Source organism: Drosophila eugracilis, unplaced genomic scaffold (assembly GCF_018153835.1).
Source record: "Drosophila eugracilis isolate 14026-0451.02 unplaced genomic scaffold, ASM1815383v1 contig_1765, whole genome shotgun sequence".
Lineage (NCBI taxonomy): Eukaryota > Metazoa > Arthropoda > Insecta > Diptera > Drosophilidae > Drosophila > Drosophila eugracilis.
In genome coordinates this window covers 657,449-669,667 of record NW_024572605.1, presented here as the reverse complement: position 1 = coordinate 669,667, position 12,219 = coordinate 657,449, and the positions used below count along the sequence as shown (strand labels likewise).

At 46.1% G+C, this 12,219-nt stretch overlaps 6 protein-coding genes across 8 annotated transcripts; 4 read left to right on the top strand and 2 right to left on the bottom strand.

The window, feature by feature from the left end:
- The first annotated feature begins 138 nt into the window (after positions 1 to 138).
- On the top strand, positions 139 to 1,246 carry LOC108107364 (S-adenosylmethionine sensor upstream of mTORC1). Its single transcript, XM_017214866.2, has one exon. The coding sequence runs from the start codon at positions 225 to 227 to the stop codon at positions 1,131 to 1,133; it is 909 nt and encodes a 302-aa protein (XP_017070355.1). The 5' UTR covers positions 139 to 224; the 3' UTR covers positions 1,134 to 1,246.
- Positions 1,169 to 3,612, bottom strand: LOC108107361 (transcription factor grauzone). The gene is made up of 4 exons (XM_017214864.2): positions 3,345 to 3,612; positions 2,014 to 3,281; positions 1,570 to 1,960; positions 1,169 to 1,513 (listed from the first exon to the last, which is right to left on the bottom strand). Exons 1-4 carry the CDS (start codon positions 3,459 to 3,461, stop codon positions 1,274 to 1,276), a joined length of 2,016 nt encoding a protein of 671 aa, XP_017070353.2. The 5' UTR covers positions 3,462 to 3,612; the 3' UTR covers positions 1,169 to 1,273.
- A 349-nt stretch (positions 3,613 to 3,961) lies between these two features.
- LOC108107358 (NEDD4-binding protein 1) lies at positions 3,962 to 7,402 on the top strand. The gene is made up of 6 exons (XM_017214859.2): positions 3,962 to 4,236; positions 5,679 to 5,768; positions 5,822 to 6,019; positions 6,081 to 6,697; positions 6,755 to 6,976; positions 7,040 to 7,402. Exons 1-6 carry the CDS (start codon positions 4,078 to 4,080, stop codon positions 7,242 to 7,244), a joined length of 1,491 nt encoding a protein of 496 aa, XP_017070348.1. The 5' UTR covers positions 3,962 to 4,077; the 3' UTR covers positions 7,245 to 7,402.
- Positions 4,285 to 5,530, top strand: LOC108107360. Its single transcript, XM_017214863.2, has 3 exons — positions 4,285 to 4,818; positions 4,877 to 4,995; positions 5,052 to 5,530. The coding sequence occupies exons 1-3, from the start codon at positions 4,528 to 4,530 to the stop codon at positions 5,263 to 5,265; spliced, it is 624 nt and encodes a 207-aa protein (XP_017070352.1). The 5' UTR covers positions 4,285 to 4,527; the 3' UTR covers positions 5,266 to 5,530.
- A 90-nt stretch (positions 7,403 to 7,492) lies between the features above and the next one.
- LOC108107359 lies at positions 7,493 to 11,906 on the bottom strand. 2 transcript variants are annotated; one of them, XM_017214861.2, is made up of 3 exons: positions 11,841 to 11,906; positions 11,724 to 11,781; positions 7,493 to 7,919 (listed from the first exon to the last, which is right to left on the bottom strand). In XM_017214861.2, the coding sequence occupies exons 1-3, from the start codon at positions 11,904 to 11,906 to the stop codon at positions 7,597 to 7,599; spliced, it is 447 nt and encodes a 148-aa protein (XP_017070350.2). In that variant the 3' UTR covers positions 7,493 to 7,596. The 2 variants fall into 2 exon arrangements, with proteins under 2 accessions (XP_017070350.2, XP_017070349.2); XM_017214860.2 differs by lacking the exons at positions 11,724 to 11,781; positions 11,841 to 11,906 and adding exons at positions 10,882 to 10,939; positions 11,002 to 11,467.
- LOC108107357 (aarF domain-containing kinase 1) lies at positions 8,659 to 10,877 on the top strand. Of its 2 annotated transcripts, none has more exons than XM_017214857.2 (4): positions 8,659 to 8,772; positions 9,129 to 10,247; positions 10,316 to 10,411; positions 10,473 to 10,877. In XM_017214857.2, exons 2-4 carry the CDS (start codon positions 9,138 to 9,140, stop codon positions 10,818 to 10,820), a joined length of 1,554 nt encoding a protein of 517 aa, XP_017070346.2. In that variant the 5' UTR covers positions 8,659 to 8,772; positions 9,129 to 9,137; the 3' UTR covers positions 10,821 to 10,877. The 2 variants fall into 2 exon arrangements, with proteins under 2 accessions (XP_017070346.2, XP_017070347.2); XM_017214858.2 differs by lacking the exon at positions 8,659 to 8,772 and adding an exon at positions 8,835 to 9,063.
- Positions 11,907 to 12,219: the final 313 nt, after the last annotated feature.

Genomic DNA, 12,219 nt, shown 5'->3' with positions numbered 1-12,219 from the left:
GAATATATAATGAAAATAAATAAAAGATATATTTTTTGCAATATAAGTCTTATGGTATAAGTAATGTCCGTTTCTTTTCAAAATTATGTTTCAACGGTACACCCGCTAAAACGGGTTCTGCAACGATAACGATACCGATTCCTCACTTGTCGACCCTCTCACATACCTAATACACGCGACTCAACCAAAACAATTCGGATCTCGATCCATCAAACGCTTCCAGAATGGCCACGGAGGAGCACCAGCGTCTGGCGAGTATCGTGAAAAGCTGCCACGAAAGTCTGCGGCAGCTGACGAAGGAACATGGGGCCACGGTGGCCTGGCAGGAGCACACGAGTCCAAGAAACGCCAAGCGTCTAGCGGAGTATGCCAAGGCCATGAGACAACTGGCGGCCATATGGGAGGCCAACGAGGATAACGTGGAACTGCAGGCTCGAAGCCGAATAAAGTGGGCGATCGACTATATCACCAAATACTTCTTCACGGAGGGAATCTATCTGCAGAAGCGACAGCGAGAGCAGCGCCTTCTGGAATCCTACAGATGCGAGGGGAAACTGGGCGAGGTGGAGTGCCGCTTGATGGAGGAACCACCAGACAGACTTCATGTCTTGGATGTAGGCAGCTGTTTTAACCCCTTTTCCAGTACCCCCTACCTAGACGTCACTGCCCTGGATCTATGCCCTGCCACAGAAGATGTGCTGCAGGCTGATTTCCTCAAGGTGGATGTGCTGCCCGGAATAGAGGAACCGGGTCTTGAGGCGGGCAGCGTGAGGAGCCTCCCAGCGAGCCACTACGAGTGTGTCATATTCAGCTTGCTGCTGGAGTATATGCCCACAGCCGAACAACGGTTGCAGTGTTGCCGCAAAGCCTACGATTTGCTCCTGCCTGAGGGCATCCTCGTGCTAATTACACCCGACTCCCAACATGTTGGCAAGAACGCCCACCTTATGAAGAACTGGCGCTACTCCCTAGCCCGGATTGGCTTGCTTCGGGTGCGCTTCGAGAAGCTACCACATATATCGTGTATGGTGTTCCGTAAGGCCATCAGCCGGGAGCTCTCCCAGCACTGGGCGAGCATTCACCGGGAGGAGGGCATGTGCGAGGAAATCCGGATACCACAGGACGATAGTTAGATAAGATACAAGCCTCATAAATCGATGTAAATATGTCCGTGTCTACTTATTTATGGCTTAACTTATCTGTGTTAAGTGCGAGTTAATAATAATGGTTGACGATTTATCTACTATCTATAGATGTCGTAAATGGACAAATGCTATTGCTTCTGTTCCGACTGGGGGAACAGCGCGCCGCTGGCCTGGCGCTTCTTCATCGCCGTGGTGGCTCCCTGCGATATCTTCATGATATTCGGTGGCAGCGGCTTCTTACGATCCGCCTCCCATTCGGCTCTGTGGAGGCGCTGGCGGTGCTTGTACATGTTGGCGTTAGAAAAGAACGTCATGGGACAGTTGGGGCACGTGTAGAGCACCTCGCCAGTGTGCGTGGAAGTGTGTTCCTGTATATTGGATTCATAAGCCTCAAGATTTCTTTAAAACTAGGTCCAGAACTCACCCTCAGATCTTGTGGTCGTTTAAAGGCCTTCTCGCACATACCGCATTTGAACTTGCGCTCGCAGAGATGGTTGTGGTAGATGTGTCGCTTGAGGGCCCTGGAGTTGGTAGAAGTTTTGTTACAGATGTGACAGCGATGCTCGCCGCCCGGCGGCTCGTGCACCGTGTTCATGTGCTGCTTAAGTCCAGACAAATGGCGCAACCAGGTCCCGCAAATCTCGCACTGCACGGGATCAGGCTTGGGTCGCGGCACCTCGGAATGTTCCAACTCATGATGCTTCTTGAGATTCGTTTGTGAGCGTAGCGTCTTGCCGCACTTATCGCAGATGATGGCCGTTTCAGGGTCGTGCATGTAGCGCAAGTGCTCTTTGAGTTTGCGCTCCGTGGGAATCCTAAAAGCATTACAAATTTAGTTTCTATATACCACTCAATGAAGGCTACCTACTTCTTGTTGCACTCTGGACAGGAAAATTTAAACTCGGACTTGGGAACATGCTTGGACACGTCATGGTACTCTATGGCCGCCTTTGTGGTAAAGCTCTTGGGACATTTATCGCATTGATAGATACGCTTTTCTTTCGGCTCCGTTTTGATCTCCGGATTCGTGTGCGTCTGCTCGTGAATCTCTAGGGTACGCGAATCTTGAAACACCCGTCCGCACTGAGAACACATAAAGTGATCCGGGTTCTTGTGGACTAGCACATGTTCCGCTAAAGCCTTGCGTATGTGAAACTTTTTTCCGCAGCACTCCATGAAGCCGGATTCGATATTGTGGGAAATGCGTTGATGACGTCGCATGTCTCCAAAGTTCTGCACCAGCAGATTGCAGATGGAGCAGGGGAACTTTTTAAAGAACTTAAGGATAATCTCATCGTACTCGCTCTGCTGGAGCTTTCGCCGTTCAATCTCCTCTCGGCTCAGACGAACGGGTGGCACTAGAGGCTTCTCCCGCTTTCGGTACTTCTTGGGTTTTACTACCACCCTTTTTGGAATCTCGGCGTACCGCTCTTCGGGCTCGATGTCCGGTAGACTGCGGTCGGAGTCCTCCCCACTGCTTTCACTGGAGGAACTGGCGCTGTCATCTGTGCCAAGAACTGCCTCGGCAGCCACAAACTCCGTATCATTGTTGCTCTTATCATCATCATCGTCGTCAGAGTCTAATTCCTTTTTTGGAGAAGGAGGCGTATCTGGTTTGACTTTCGGCGGACGACCACGTCTCGTGCTTCTCCTCAGCATGCGGCCCTTGCTCATTTCGTTGCTCTTCGTAGGACCATTGGAGCAGGGGTTTATATCTGATGACAGAAATTCAGCTAGAGGTACATCCGAATCACTGTCCACTCGATGTTCGTTCTTAATGCGACGCTTTGGGGGCGGAGAGCCTTCTTTTTGGACCCCCAACCTTTTAAAAGCTGTTCTGGCTTCCGTGTTAACCGGGTCCTCCAAGAGTTCGACCTTTGGCAACGGCTCCAGTTCATTTACTTCCACTTTAACCTCACTGGGCGCAAAAAAACTCTCAGCTAAGGCGTCCAGTTCTACGGAGTATAACGGATTGATTGGCTCCTCTGCCTGTCCGCAGAATTCGATGGGCAAGCTCTTGGAGTCGCTGCTTCTCTGCTGGTGTAGGCAGGAGACCCGCTGGTGGAACTCGTCAAAACTGCTAACGCAGTCCCAGCACTCCCGACACACCGTTGCATCACTATCCGCCGTAAGGACCTGAGGGAGAGCACAATGTATATTCTTAATCTCCCGAACTTGCGATTATGGCGCACAGCTTACCTCCGAGAACGAAAAGTGCTTGTAGATGGTCGCCCTAATGTTCAGGCGGACTCCCTCCGCTGACTGCAGGCATAAGCTGACTTCGGAGCGGGCCAAGCAGAGAATACAGGCAGTCATGTTGTAACCGGATCCACTGCGAAACCCCTAATCCTGATCCATTTCCACTCAAAGTTTTTGTTTACGATTTTGCAAAAAATTGTTTTCCAAAGCAAAGCAGGGTTGTCAAGTTGGTGCAGGAAATGTCAGCCGATAGTATCGACATATCCATCGTAATCATAGTTACCACTGCAAGTCAATTTATATTGGTCCTCGGTTTTTTTTAATTCAAGTTATAAGTAAAGTTCAGTTAAAATCTTCTAAAAAGTAATTTGAATTAATTATTTTTATAATGAATATTTTAATACTTGCAAACTTATATAATTCGCGTCCACTTAGGGTAAGAACTGCGCTACTTAAATATTAAATATATATGCATATATGTATATATGTATATATATGTATATACATATGTTGTTTCAAAATGTTTAAATATAATTACGATAATTTCTAACAACACCCTAACGCCTTTTATTTCGCGCCTAGACGCCATGGAAAGTGTGTATCCTCTGGAACTAAAAATATACCAAAACATATAGCCCACATTGCGACGCCAGCTGTTTATTTGTTGCGTGCTTCATAATCAGATAACAATTTTCATTTTTTATGCGGTTACTAGGACGCGTTTAAACCAAAAATGAGCCAGACCAAGAAGAACAGGAACCGCAAGAAGACAATAAAGGCGAAGCAAAAGTGGCACAAGAGAGGATTGGCCTCCTCAAAAGCATCAAAGATCCTGTTAAAGTTGTCGGCCGACGATCCCCAAAAAGACTCAGATGCTGGCCCTGCAAATATGGTAAGTCCTGTTGATCATAGAAAAAATCAATTTTAGGGATATTTCCGAGTTGACGTCGTTATGGTTGGTACGCGCAGTTTCTGTTTTCCCGCGAGTGGTAACCAGGTGGGGGTAGGGGTTTCATTGGGCAGTGCGCAATCGCCAGAGCCGAACCCCCCACATTCCCAGTGAATAGTGAAAAGTGAAAAGTTCCAGAAAGACCAGCTTCAGACAACTGAATCATCTCTATCGAAGCAAGCACTTCGTAAACCAAATCCGCGAGGCCAAAGTATTACCAAGAACCCACCAAGTATGGAAAAGATATGGAAGAAGGTGTGCGAACATCACGATGTCCCCGAGCAGGTTGCCAACGAATGGTTCACCCGCATCCAGCAGCACCTCAGCTCTGAGGATCCCGCTCGCGCCTACCACAACTGGCAGGAGATGATGCAGCGCAAGGAGCCCCACCTAGCGGGCGTGTCCAATCTCAATATAGTGCTGGCTGCCTTTTTCCAGTACTACCACTTCGACGGCAACCGCAGCTGTGCCGAGCAGAACTGCGAGGTCTTTGAGGAGTTTTGCCACGATGCCCTTATCGAGGATGTAAGTAACAGTCCAGCCTGATTGAATATCTTTACCAGGATGCTTTTATATTGAGCAGGACCACGCCAAGAGCCTGGTGTGCAATTTGCTGGGCCGTAAGACTCCGGAGAACCAATTGACCTGGTGCCATGACGACGAGGCCAACTTGCTGCAAGATGTGGACTTGGTGGTTCTTGCGTGAGTACCCCTACAGCCATCCTTCAGCTAGTTCACTGCCATATTAAACTATTTAGTGCATCGCCTGAGGAATACAAGCACTACACGACTCTACTTCGCTCAGAGTACGCCAATTTAGATGATGCCACTTACAAGGCAATGCGCATTAAGGTGCTGGAGACCCTGCTGATGATACCCTCTATCTATGCCACTGGGGATTACCACGACAAGTACGAGGAGTTGGCCCGCGCCAACATACGCAGCGAAATCACCGAGCTGAAGAAGCAGTAGGACTAGAAGCAGGAGTTGGAAGGATCCGAATGGGACGGGGCTGCTTTGTTTACTGCTCTTGAGTTGTGTACTTACTGGCCATTTTACCTCGTTTGACTGCAAGGCACTCGTGTATTGGAAAGCAACCTTTTCTGCCGAGCATCTATCTAATTTTACTCCTAAGTGAAGTGTAATCAAAATCAATTTCCTAGTTAGTGTGTACGCCTAGATATATACGTAAGCCCTGTAGACTCCAGCTCATAATAAACTTGATGTAAATGATGTACCAAAATTGTAGTATTTCTAAAAGCACTTAAAGAACAAAAGAAACCTTAAAACGCAGTAAGTAGGAAAAGTAACAACCGAATTACTTTTCAAAATGTATAATTAGACCACATTCGTATAATAGTAAACCGATTATTTTCCCCATATAGATCGAAACACCAGAAACAGTCTCCAGTTCAAGCCGCAAAATGTCTAAAAAGCCCAATAGCTCAAGGAAACATGGAAACCCCAAGCTCCAGGTAACGCTTATAAGTTTAAAGTTAATTTAATTATGACATTCGAAATTCCACAGAATAAAATACTCAAGCGCCAAGCCAACAAAAAAAATGGACTGAATAGAGAATTGATAAACAAATGCCTAAGTTCGATTAAGAAGAAGTACAAAGTCCAGAGAAACCCTCAGATTAAGCGCAGGTTGGAGTTTTGCGAGAAAAAATCACCCGCAAAGAGAAATGCGCTGCCCAAACCGAAGTTCTACAGACCGCAGAAGGTAATTTTTTTAGATAATTTCATATTCATTACAATTCTTTTTCACCACATATGAAATTTAGGCTACTGAAGTTCCTATCAAAAATCAGAATGACACCATTGAATGTGGAGAAATCGTCGAAGAGTTGGTGACGATCAGTGATGATGAAGACTGCGTGTTGTTGGAGACTCCGCAGGAGTCCATAAACATCGAAGACGATGAAGATGAAGTCGATGAGGACAATGTGCCCAGCACAAGTAGTAAACTGTCCATTGTGCAGATTGTTGAAGACTGCAATGGCGAGGTTGGTTTGCGGTTAAAGCAAAAAACGGAAAACAAGGTGTTGTATTCTACAATCGCAAAGACGGATTCGTCGGAGCCCATTATCAATTTGGATGAAATTCCCCAAGCAGTACCCAGTCCAAATGCCGATAATAATGACTCAGTAATATTTATTAGCGGAGAAGATTTCATTCCAATTCCATCATTTTCACCGACGGCGGCGAAGGAAAAGAAACGTCCGCCAAAAACAAATAGTGCGCGAATGAGAGACAGCCTTTTCACAACTGCCGAAAAGAAGAAGCTCGGAGACTATAACACCAACACATTTAACCCATCGGACGAGGCTGAAGAGACCAGTAAAAAGCCAAAATCTAATAAGAGATCGGTCATCATAGATGGGAGCAATGTGGCGTTTGCGTAAGTTTATGTCGGAAGGCAAATAATCCAGATAGGTTAAATTGCTCTTATCAACAGCCATGGCCACTCGAACGTGTTTTCCTCTGAGGGAATAAAGTATTGCTTGCGGTATTTCGAAAAGATGGGGCACGACGCAAAGGTTGTAGTGCCAATGTTTCGGAAAAATACCTATAAATCCTCGAACCCCGAGATTCTTGATAAGCTCCACAAAGAAGGGAAGATAGTCTTTACGCCTTGCAAAAACCTCCCCGGGCAAATGTCGTCCAGTTACGATGACCGGTGAGCTTCTCGTACATAAATTCTTTCTCCTGAAAATAGAAATTTTATAATTTTGGTTTTCAGCTTCATTTTGCAGCTGGCATACGAAAAGAATGCTGCCGTTGTTTCCAACGATAATTACAGGGACTTGATTGATGAAAATCCTGCTTTCAAAAAGATCGTCGAGAATCGTGTTCTGGGTTATACCTGGTGTGACGACATATTCATTCTTCCTAAAGATCCTTACGGCCGCTGGGGGCCCACACTTGATGAAATTTTAAAATGCTAATGCATTTTTCTTTACTTTTCTCTTTTTTATAAGTTTAAAAATTTGTTTAGTTTGTGTTAAGCGTTTAGTTACTTTGTATATTTGCCATTTCTTTTTTTTTCTGATATTATTTTTCGGAGATTAAAATATATACCTCATAATTATTGCACGAATGTTAATTTTCATAAACATCGTATTTAATTTGTCCTTAATTTTTTTGCATTATTCCAAAAGAATGTTATTGTAAAAATCCGCCCAAAATTATGCAATCCTCGACGAGCAAAGTTTATTTACATAAGCAAAATTGTACAGGTGTCTCGTATGGTGTATAAATAAGAATAAATGTAAGGTACCTCGGAATTGCAAATCTGAGCTACACCACCGGTGGTTGGCCGTTGACCAAGAAAACGGTGCTGGTGGTGGAAGTGGTCGTGGTGGACACATTCGCCTCGTACACCGGCGGTGGTTCGTTGATTCCAGCCGCCAGATTGGAGCTGCTCGCCTCCAAACTGGTGGCTATGGTCAAGGTGCTATCCTGCTTTCGTTCGCTGAAAGCAGCCTCGTCGTAGCTTGGCGGAAGATCCAAGGTCTTGGGCAACACACTAAACTCCTCCTGGGTATTCATGCACACGTTTCCGACTCCGTCGGAGCCGCCGTTGCAATTGGTTGTGACATTAATTTCCATCTGACGACGGGCTGCCGGAAAAGAAAGATCAGATTAGGTGTTAAAATGTATTTAAGTGTCTCGCGTTTTAAACTAACTTAATTGACTAAGAATTATAGGTAATATAGTCAACATCATTACTTATTTTTTGTCTATAAATAATGATATTTAAAACTAATTGCAAAGTACAATAATGTAATGTCTACTTCTTGAATTCTGAAAATAGCTTTTAAGTTTTGTACGAAATTATTTTAAGGAAAAGCATTGCATCTAGTCATTAAAAAGTACATATAAATTAAGATCTAAGAATATAAAATATTAGGAATAACAACCATTAATTTTCAAAATTGTAAAATGTAACCGAATTTTCTTAATCTCACATGTACATACATATTGTAGACGAAAGACCGGGAGCAAAAGGATCGATTAAGTGTACATTAATTACGCTAAACTTGTCTGCGCAGTTTAAGAAAGAAAAATAAAATATGATTTCATTAAATTTAAATTAACAGTAAAGGCTTGCTGTTCTGCTCTGTTAACCGCTAGCTGTTAACCGCTTAATGACTAGGGCGTAGGCACATATCTCAACGGGATCTTGATATATAAAAAGCATACTGATAGGGATTTACTTGACATACTTTTTCTAAATCAGTTTTGAAATTAATATATGTCAAATATATTCTGGAAACTTAACCCCCATTGGACCCCTCTGGCTACGCCCTTGATCTTTACTGTTGGGTCAGCTGCTCTGACGTCAGGCGAACAGCTGTTGCCGCCAACGAAGGCCCACGAAAGTTAAAGCGCTTCAATTTAATCACAGACTTTGGTATTTCAACACCTACGCGCCGTCGAAAACGCGGCGCCACCTGAAGCGCACAGAATCGAGTAAGTGAAACTATTGGCAGACATTCCGAATGAGCCGCGGCTCACCTTCAGTTAGGTGTTTACATAATGACGTTGGCCAAATCGCCGAGGTGAAAGTTTAGCTGCATGTGAACGGGGAAATGTAAATGGGGAAAATGTGAATGAAAATGTTTGCGGAGATGCACCAGGTTTTGTTTCATGGTTGAGCCCAAAATCAGATGGCTGGGGACAAAGTTCGAAGTTTACTCAGTGACTCAGTGACGCAGTTCTCCGAGAAGTGTTTCGCGGCTAATCGGAGGTGAAAGCCCGAAGGTTAATCGACACTGACACCTGTTGATTTCGCACAGCAGACTGAAGAAGACGTCTCTACTTTTCAGACGGAGGAGATGCTGCTGCGACGCGTTCTGGGTTACGTCGTGGGCGCCGGACTGGCGTCTACCGGCTGGAGTCTGCATACCAATGACTACGATCCTAACTCGCTAGGCATCGTCCGGTTGACCAGATCCGCAGCCGCCGTCGTGGACGTGGCACTCACCTATAAGCGAGAGCTCTACTACAGGGAATGGGACAAGGATACACAGGAGTACAAGGCGGAGAAAAGTCGGGTCCATAAGATAGCTGCCGAGAAGCTGCTTCAGTTGATTTGCACCAACAAGGGCGTGTATATTAAGGTGGGTCAACACATAGGAGCTCTGGAGTACTTGTTGCCCAAAGAGTTCGTACAGACCATGAAGGTTCTTCACTCCGATGCGCCTCAGAACCCCATCGAGGATCTGTACAAGGTAATCAGACAAGATCTGCACTGCAATCCGGATGACATCTTCGACAGCTTTGAGCGGGAGCCACTGGGAACCGCCTCACTTGCCCAGGTGCACAAAGCTCGCCTCAAAAGCGGCGAAGTGGTGGCCGTAAAAGTGCAGCATCCCTACGTCAAGGGCAACTCCCGCGTAGACATGAAAACCATGGAGCTGGCAGTCAATGTGCTGGCGCGGATATTCCCCGATTTCAAGATTCACTGGTTAGTGGAGGAGTCAAAGAAGAACCTGCCGATCGAACTCGACTTCCTCAACGAGGGACGCAACGCAGAGAAGGTTGCTAAGCAGTTCGAGAAGTACTCCTGGCTGCGGGTGCCTAAAATCTACTGGGAGTTCAGCTCCTCTCGAGTCCTAGTCATGGAGTATCTAGAGGGCGGTCATGTCACGGACTTGGACTACATCCGACGGAACAAAATTGACTCTTTCGCGGTGGCCAACCGCATTGGGCAGCTCTATTCCGAAATGATCTTCCGTACTGGTTTTGTACACAGCGATCCTCACCCGGGGAACATTTTGGTAAGACAAACTAAGAATGACCGTCTGGAAATCGTTTTGTTAGACCATGGGCTCTATGCCAATCTGACGGACAAGTTCCGGTACGATTACTCCAACCTTTGGCTGAGCATTCTCAAAGTGGACCGAAAGGCCATGAGGCAGCACAGTGAGCAGCTGGGCATCAAGGTAATTATGTGGTATTAGAAATACGTTTACTCTGTAACCAATGTTCCATCTACGTTTGGCTAATACAGGGAGACTTGTACGGTCTTTTCGCATGCATGGTGACGGGACGACCTTGGGAGACGGTGATGCAGGGTCTTAATAAAGTCAAATATTCCAAAGAAGAGGTACGTTTATCCAAGTCAGATCAATCTCCAGCTACTCATACTGATTTCTTTGTTGGTACAGAAAAATACACTGCAGAACAACACTTCGCTGGTGCTGCCGCACATTTCCGACGTATTGGAGCAGGTGGACCGTCAGATGCTGCTCATCCTGAAGACCAACGACTTGATTCGCGGCATTGAGTCCACGCTTCGCACGCAAAACCGAATGACAGCTTTCTGGGTCATGTCCAAGTGCTGTGTGCAATCCTCCTACGCCCAGCAGCGAGCCCATCAGTCCGCCTCCGGTTCCTCGCGAATCCTCTGGCTACGGGTGCGCGAGCGCTGGGAGCTGTTTAAGCTCAATTGCTACTACCTCTACCTTGGACTGATTAATTTCGGATTCATCGAAGCACTCAAGCAGGTTATTTAGGCTAAAAATGGCCCCCCATTAAAAGTACAAAACTCTTGACGAGTCAGGAAAGAGAAATTACCTCGTTGTCTCTGCTGGGCGAGATTCCGGGAAGTTACGTCCCGTTTGCGTTTGGCGCTCTTCGGGTAAGAGAGTAAATCATTAGCAGGAGCAGGAGGATTCCCAATTCTGATTGGCTTACCACAATCATGGCCAGAGGAAAGGCGATGACAAAAAAGAAGACCAGCACGATGTATATGACGTAGCTGGGATAGAAAAACACAAACGGGGTGTCGTATCCCATATCATTGTTGAAATTTGGGATGGTTGTGGTAGAACTGTAAGCGACCGACGTGGTACTTTCAGTGGTGGAAAGGGTGGAAAGGGTGCTTGCCACTGAAGTAGTTGTATCCGAAAGAGTACTTTCCGTTGCGTCAATGGCAGGTGCCATGTTCAAATTGGGGATTAACTTCGCGCTGATTTATTAGATTTTTGAAACTCCTTCGAAGACAGCCGTTCTCTGGCAAACCGACGAACCCGACTAACCTGAACCACTGGCTACCGAATTGATAGGACATCCGGGCATGGGTCAGACACCAGGCCGAAAACCAAGAACACACATATTTGCTTTGTAATCATTAGCTGATAAGGTGACAAAACCAGTGTCGAGCCAGGGCTTTGTTTTTCGTTGGTGTTCGCAATTTATCTAATGAGGCGATATGATAAATGTGCGCAAATAGATATATGTCTGAACACTCGCATAAATATATATTAATGTCGTCCATGATTTATGGCGGCCAGGGACTCTCGTTCTCACTCATCTGAAGAACGAAGAACGAAGAACGAGTTCAGTGGCCCAACTGGGGCAAATATTTATGTTTGCTCTCCACGAATGCCCCACCACCCAACCAACCAACCACTCACCTTGCTCCTCCTTTAGGCGCAGAGACGTCGAGTACGAGCGACAGGCAATCAGAAGCACCTAGAAGACAACACTTGATACTACGGGATGAACTGACGCGGCTTAGATTGGGCACTCACTCGCAGGAGGAAGAGGAGGAAGCTGAGAGCGCACAGGACCAGGAGAAAGGTCCCCAGATTATCCATTTCGATTAAATGACCCACAAGATGACTCACCGAACGAGTTGTTTTGGCCAAAAACGTTAACCGTGATTCAGTCTAAAGCCCTGGGTGCATGTCACAGCGATAAGATACATAAGATATTAGATATGGCGAGTGGCCCGAACTCTGATTACATTTTAAGCATTTGATGGACTTTTTAGCACCTTTGTCCCCGGCAGCAGGGGATCCCTTGCGGACTAATGAGCGAACTGAGCCAACTGCCAGCCACTTGCTAAATGGCCAACTCTCGGATTGAGCAGGCTCAGTTATCTCGGCCAGATTGCATTTTATGTTCGTG

Bases quoted from the DNA above. Each gene is read 5' to 3' on its own strand.
- LOC108107364 (XM_017214866.2), top strand. From the start codon at position 225: ATGGCCACGGAGGAGCACCAGCGTCTGGCGAGTATCGTGAAAAGCTGC.
- LOC108107361 (XM_017214864.2), bottom strand. From the start codon at position 3,461: ATGACTGCCTGTATTCTCTGCTTGGCCCGCTCCGAAGTCAGCTTATGC. The intron at 1,961-2,013 runs GTAGGTAGCCTT...TAATGCTTTTAG, and splicing joins TGTCCAGAGTGCAACAAGAA to GATTCCCACGGAGCGCAAAC. The intron at 1,514-1,569 runs GTGAGTTCTGGA...TCCAATATACAG, and splicing joins AACGACCACAAGATCTGAGG to GAACACACTTCCACGCACAC.
- LOC108107358 (XM_017214859.2), top strand. From the start codon at position 4,078: ATGAGCCAGACCAAGAAGAACAGGAACCGCAAGAAGACAATAAAGGCG. The intron at 5,769-5,821 runs GTAACGCTTATA...GAAATTCCACAG, and splicing joins ATGGAAACCCCAAGCTCCAG to AATAAAATACTCAAGCGCCA. The intron at 6,020-6,080 runs GTAATTTTTTTA...TATGAAATTTAG, and splicing joins AGTTCTACAGACCGCAGAAG to GCTACTGAAGTTCCTATCAA.
- LOC108107360 (XM_017214863.2), top strand. From the start codon at position 4,528: ATGGAAAAGATATGGAAGAAGGTGTGCGAACATCACGATGTCCCCGAG. The intron at 4,819-4,876 runs GTAAGTAACAGT...TATATTGAGCAG, and splicing joins ACGATGCCCTTATCGAGGAT to GACCACGCCAAGAGCCTGGT. The intron at 4,996-5,051 runs GTGAGTACCCCT...TAAACTATTTAG, and splicing joins GTGGACTTGGTGGTTCTTGC to TGCATCGCCTGAGGAATACA.
- LOC108107357 (XM_017214857.2), top strand. From the start codon at position 9,138: ATGCTGCTGCGACGCGTTCTGGGTTACGTCGTGGGCGCCGGACTGGCG. The intron at 10,248-10,315 runs GTAATTATGTGG...TGGCTAATACAG, and splicing joins GTGAGCAGCTGGGCATCAAG to GGAGACTTGTACGGTCTTTT. The intron at 10,412-10,472 runs GTACGTTTATCC...TTGTTGGTACAG, and splicing joins TCAAATATTCCAAAGAAGAG to AAAAATACACTGCAGAACAA.
- LOC108107359 (XM_017214860.2), bottom strand. From the start codon at position 11,250: ATGGCACCTGCCATTGACGCAACGGAAAGTACTCTTTCGGATACAACT. The intron at 10,940-11,001 runs GTAAGCCAATCA...TCTTACCCGAAG, and splicing joins TTCCTCTGGCCATGATTGTG to AGCGCCAAACGCAAACGGGA. The intron at 7,920-10,881 runs GTAATTTCTCTT...CTTTTCCGGCAG, and splicing joins CGCCCAGCAGAGACAACGAG to CCCGTCGTCAGATGGAAATT.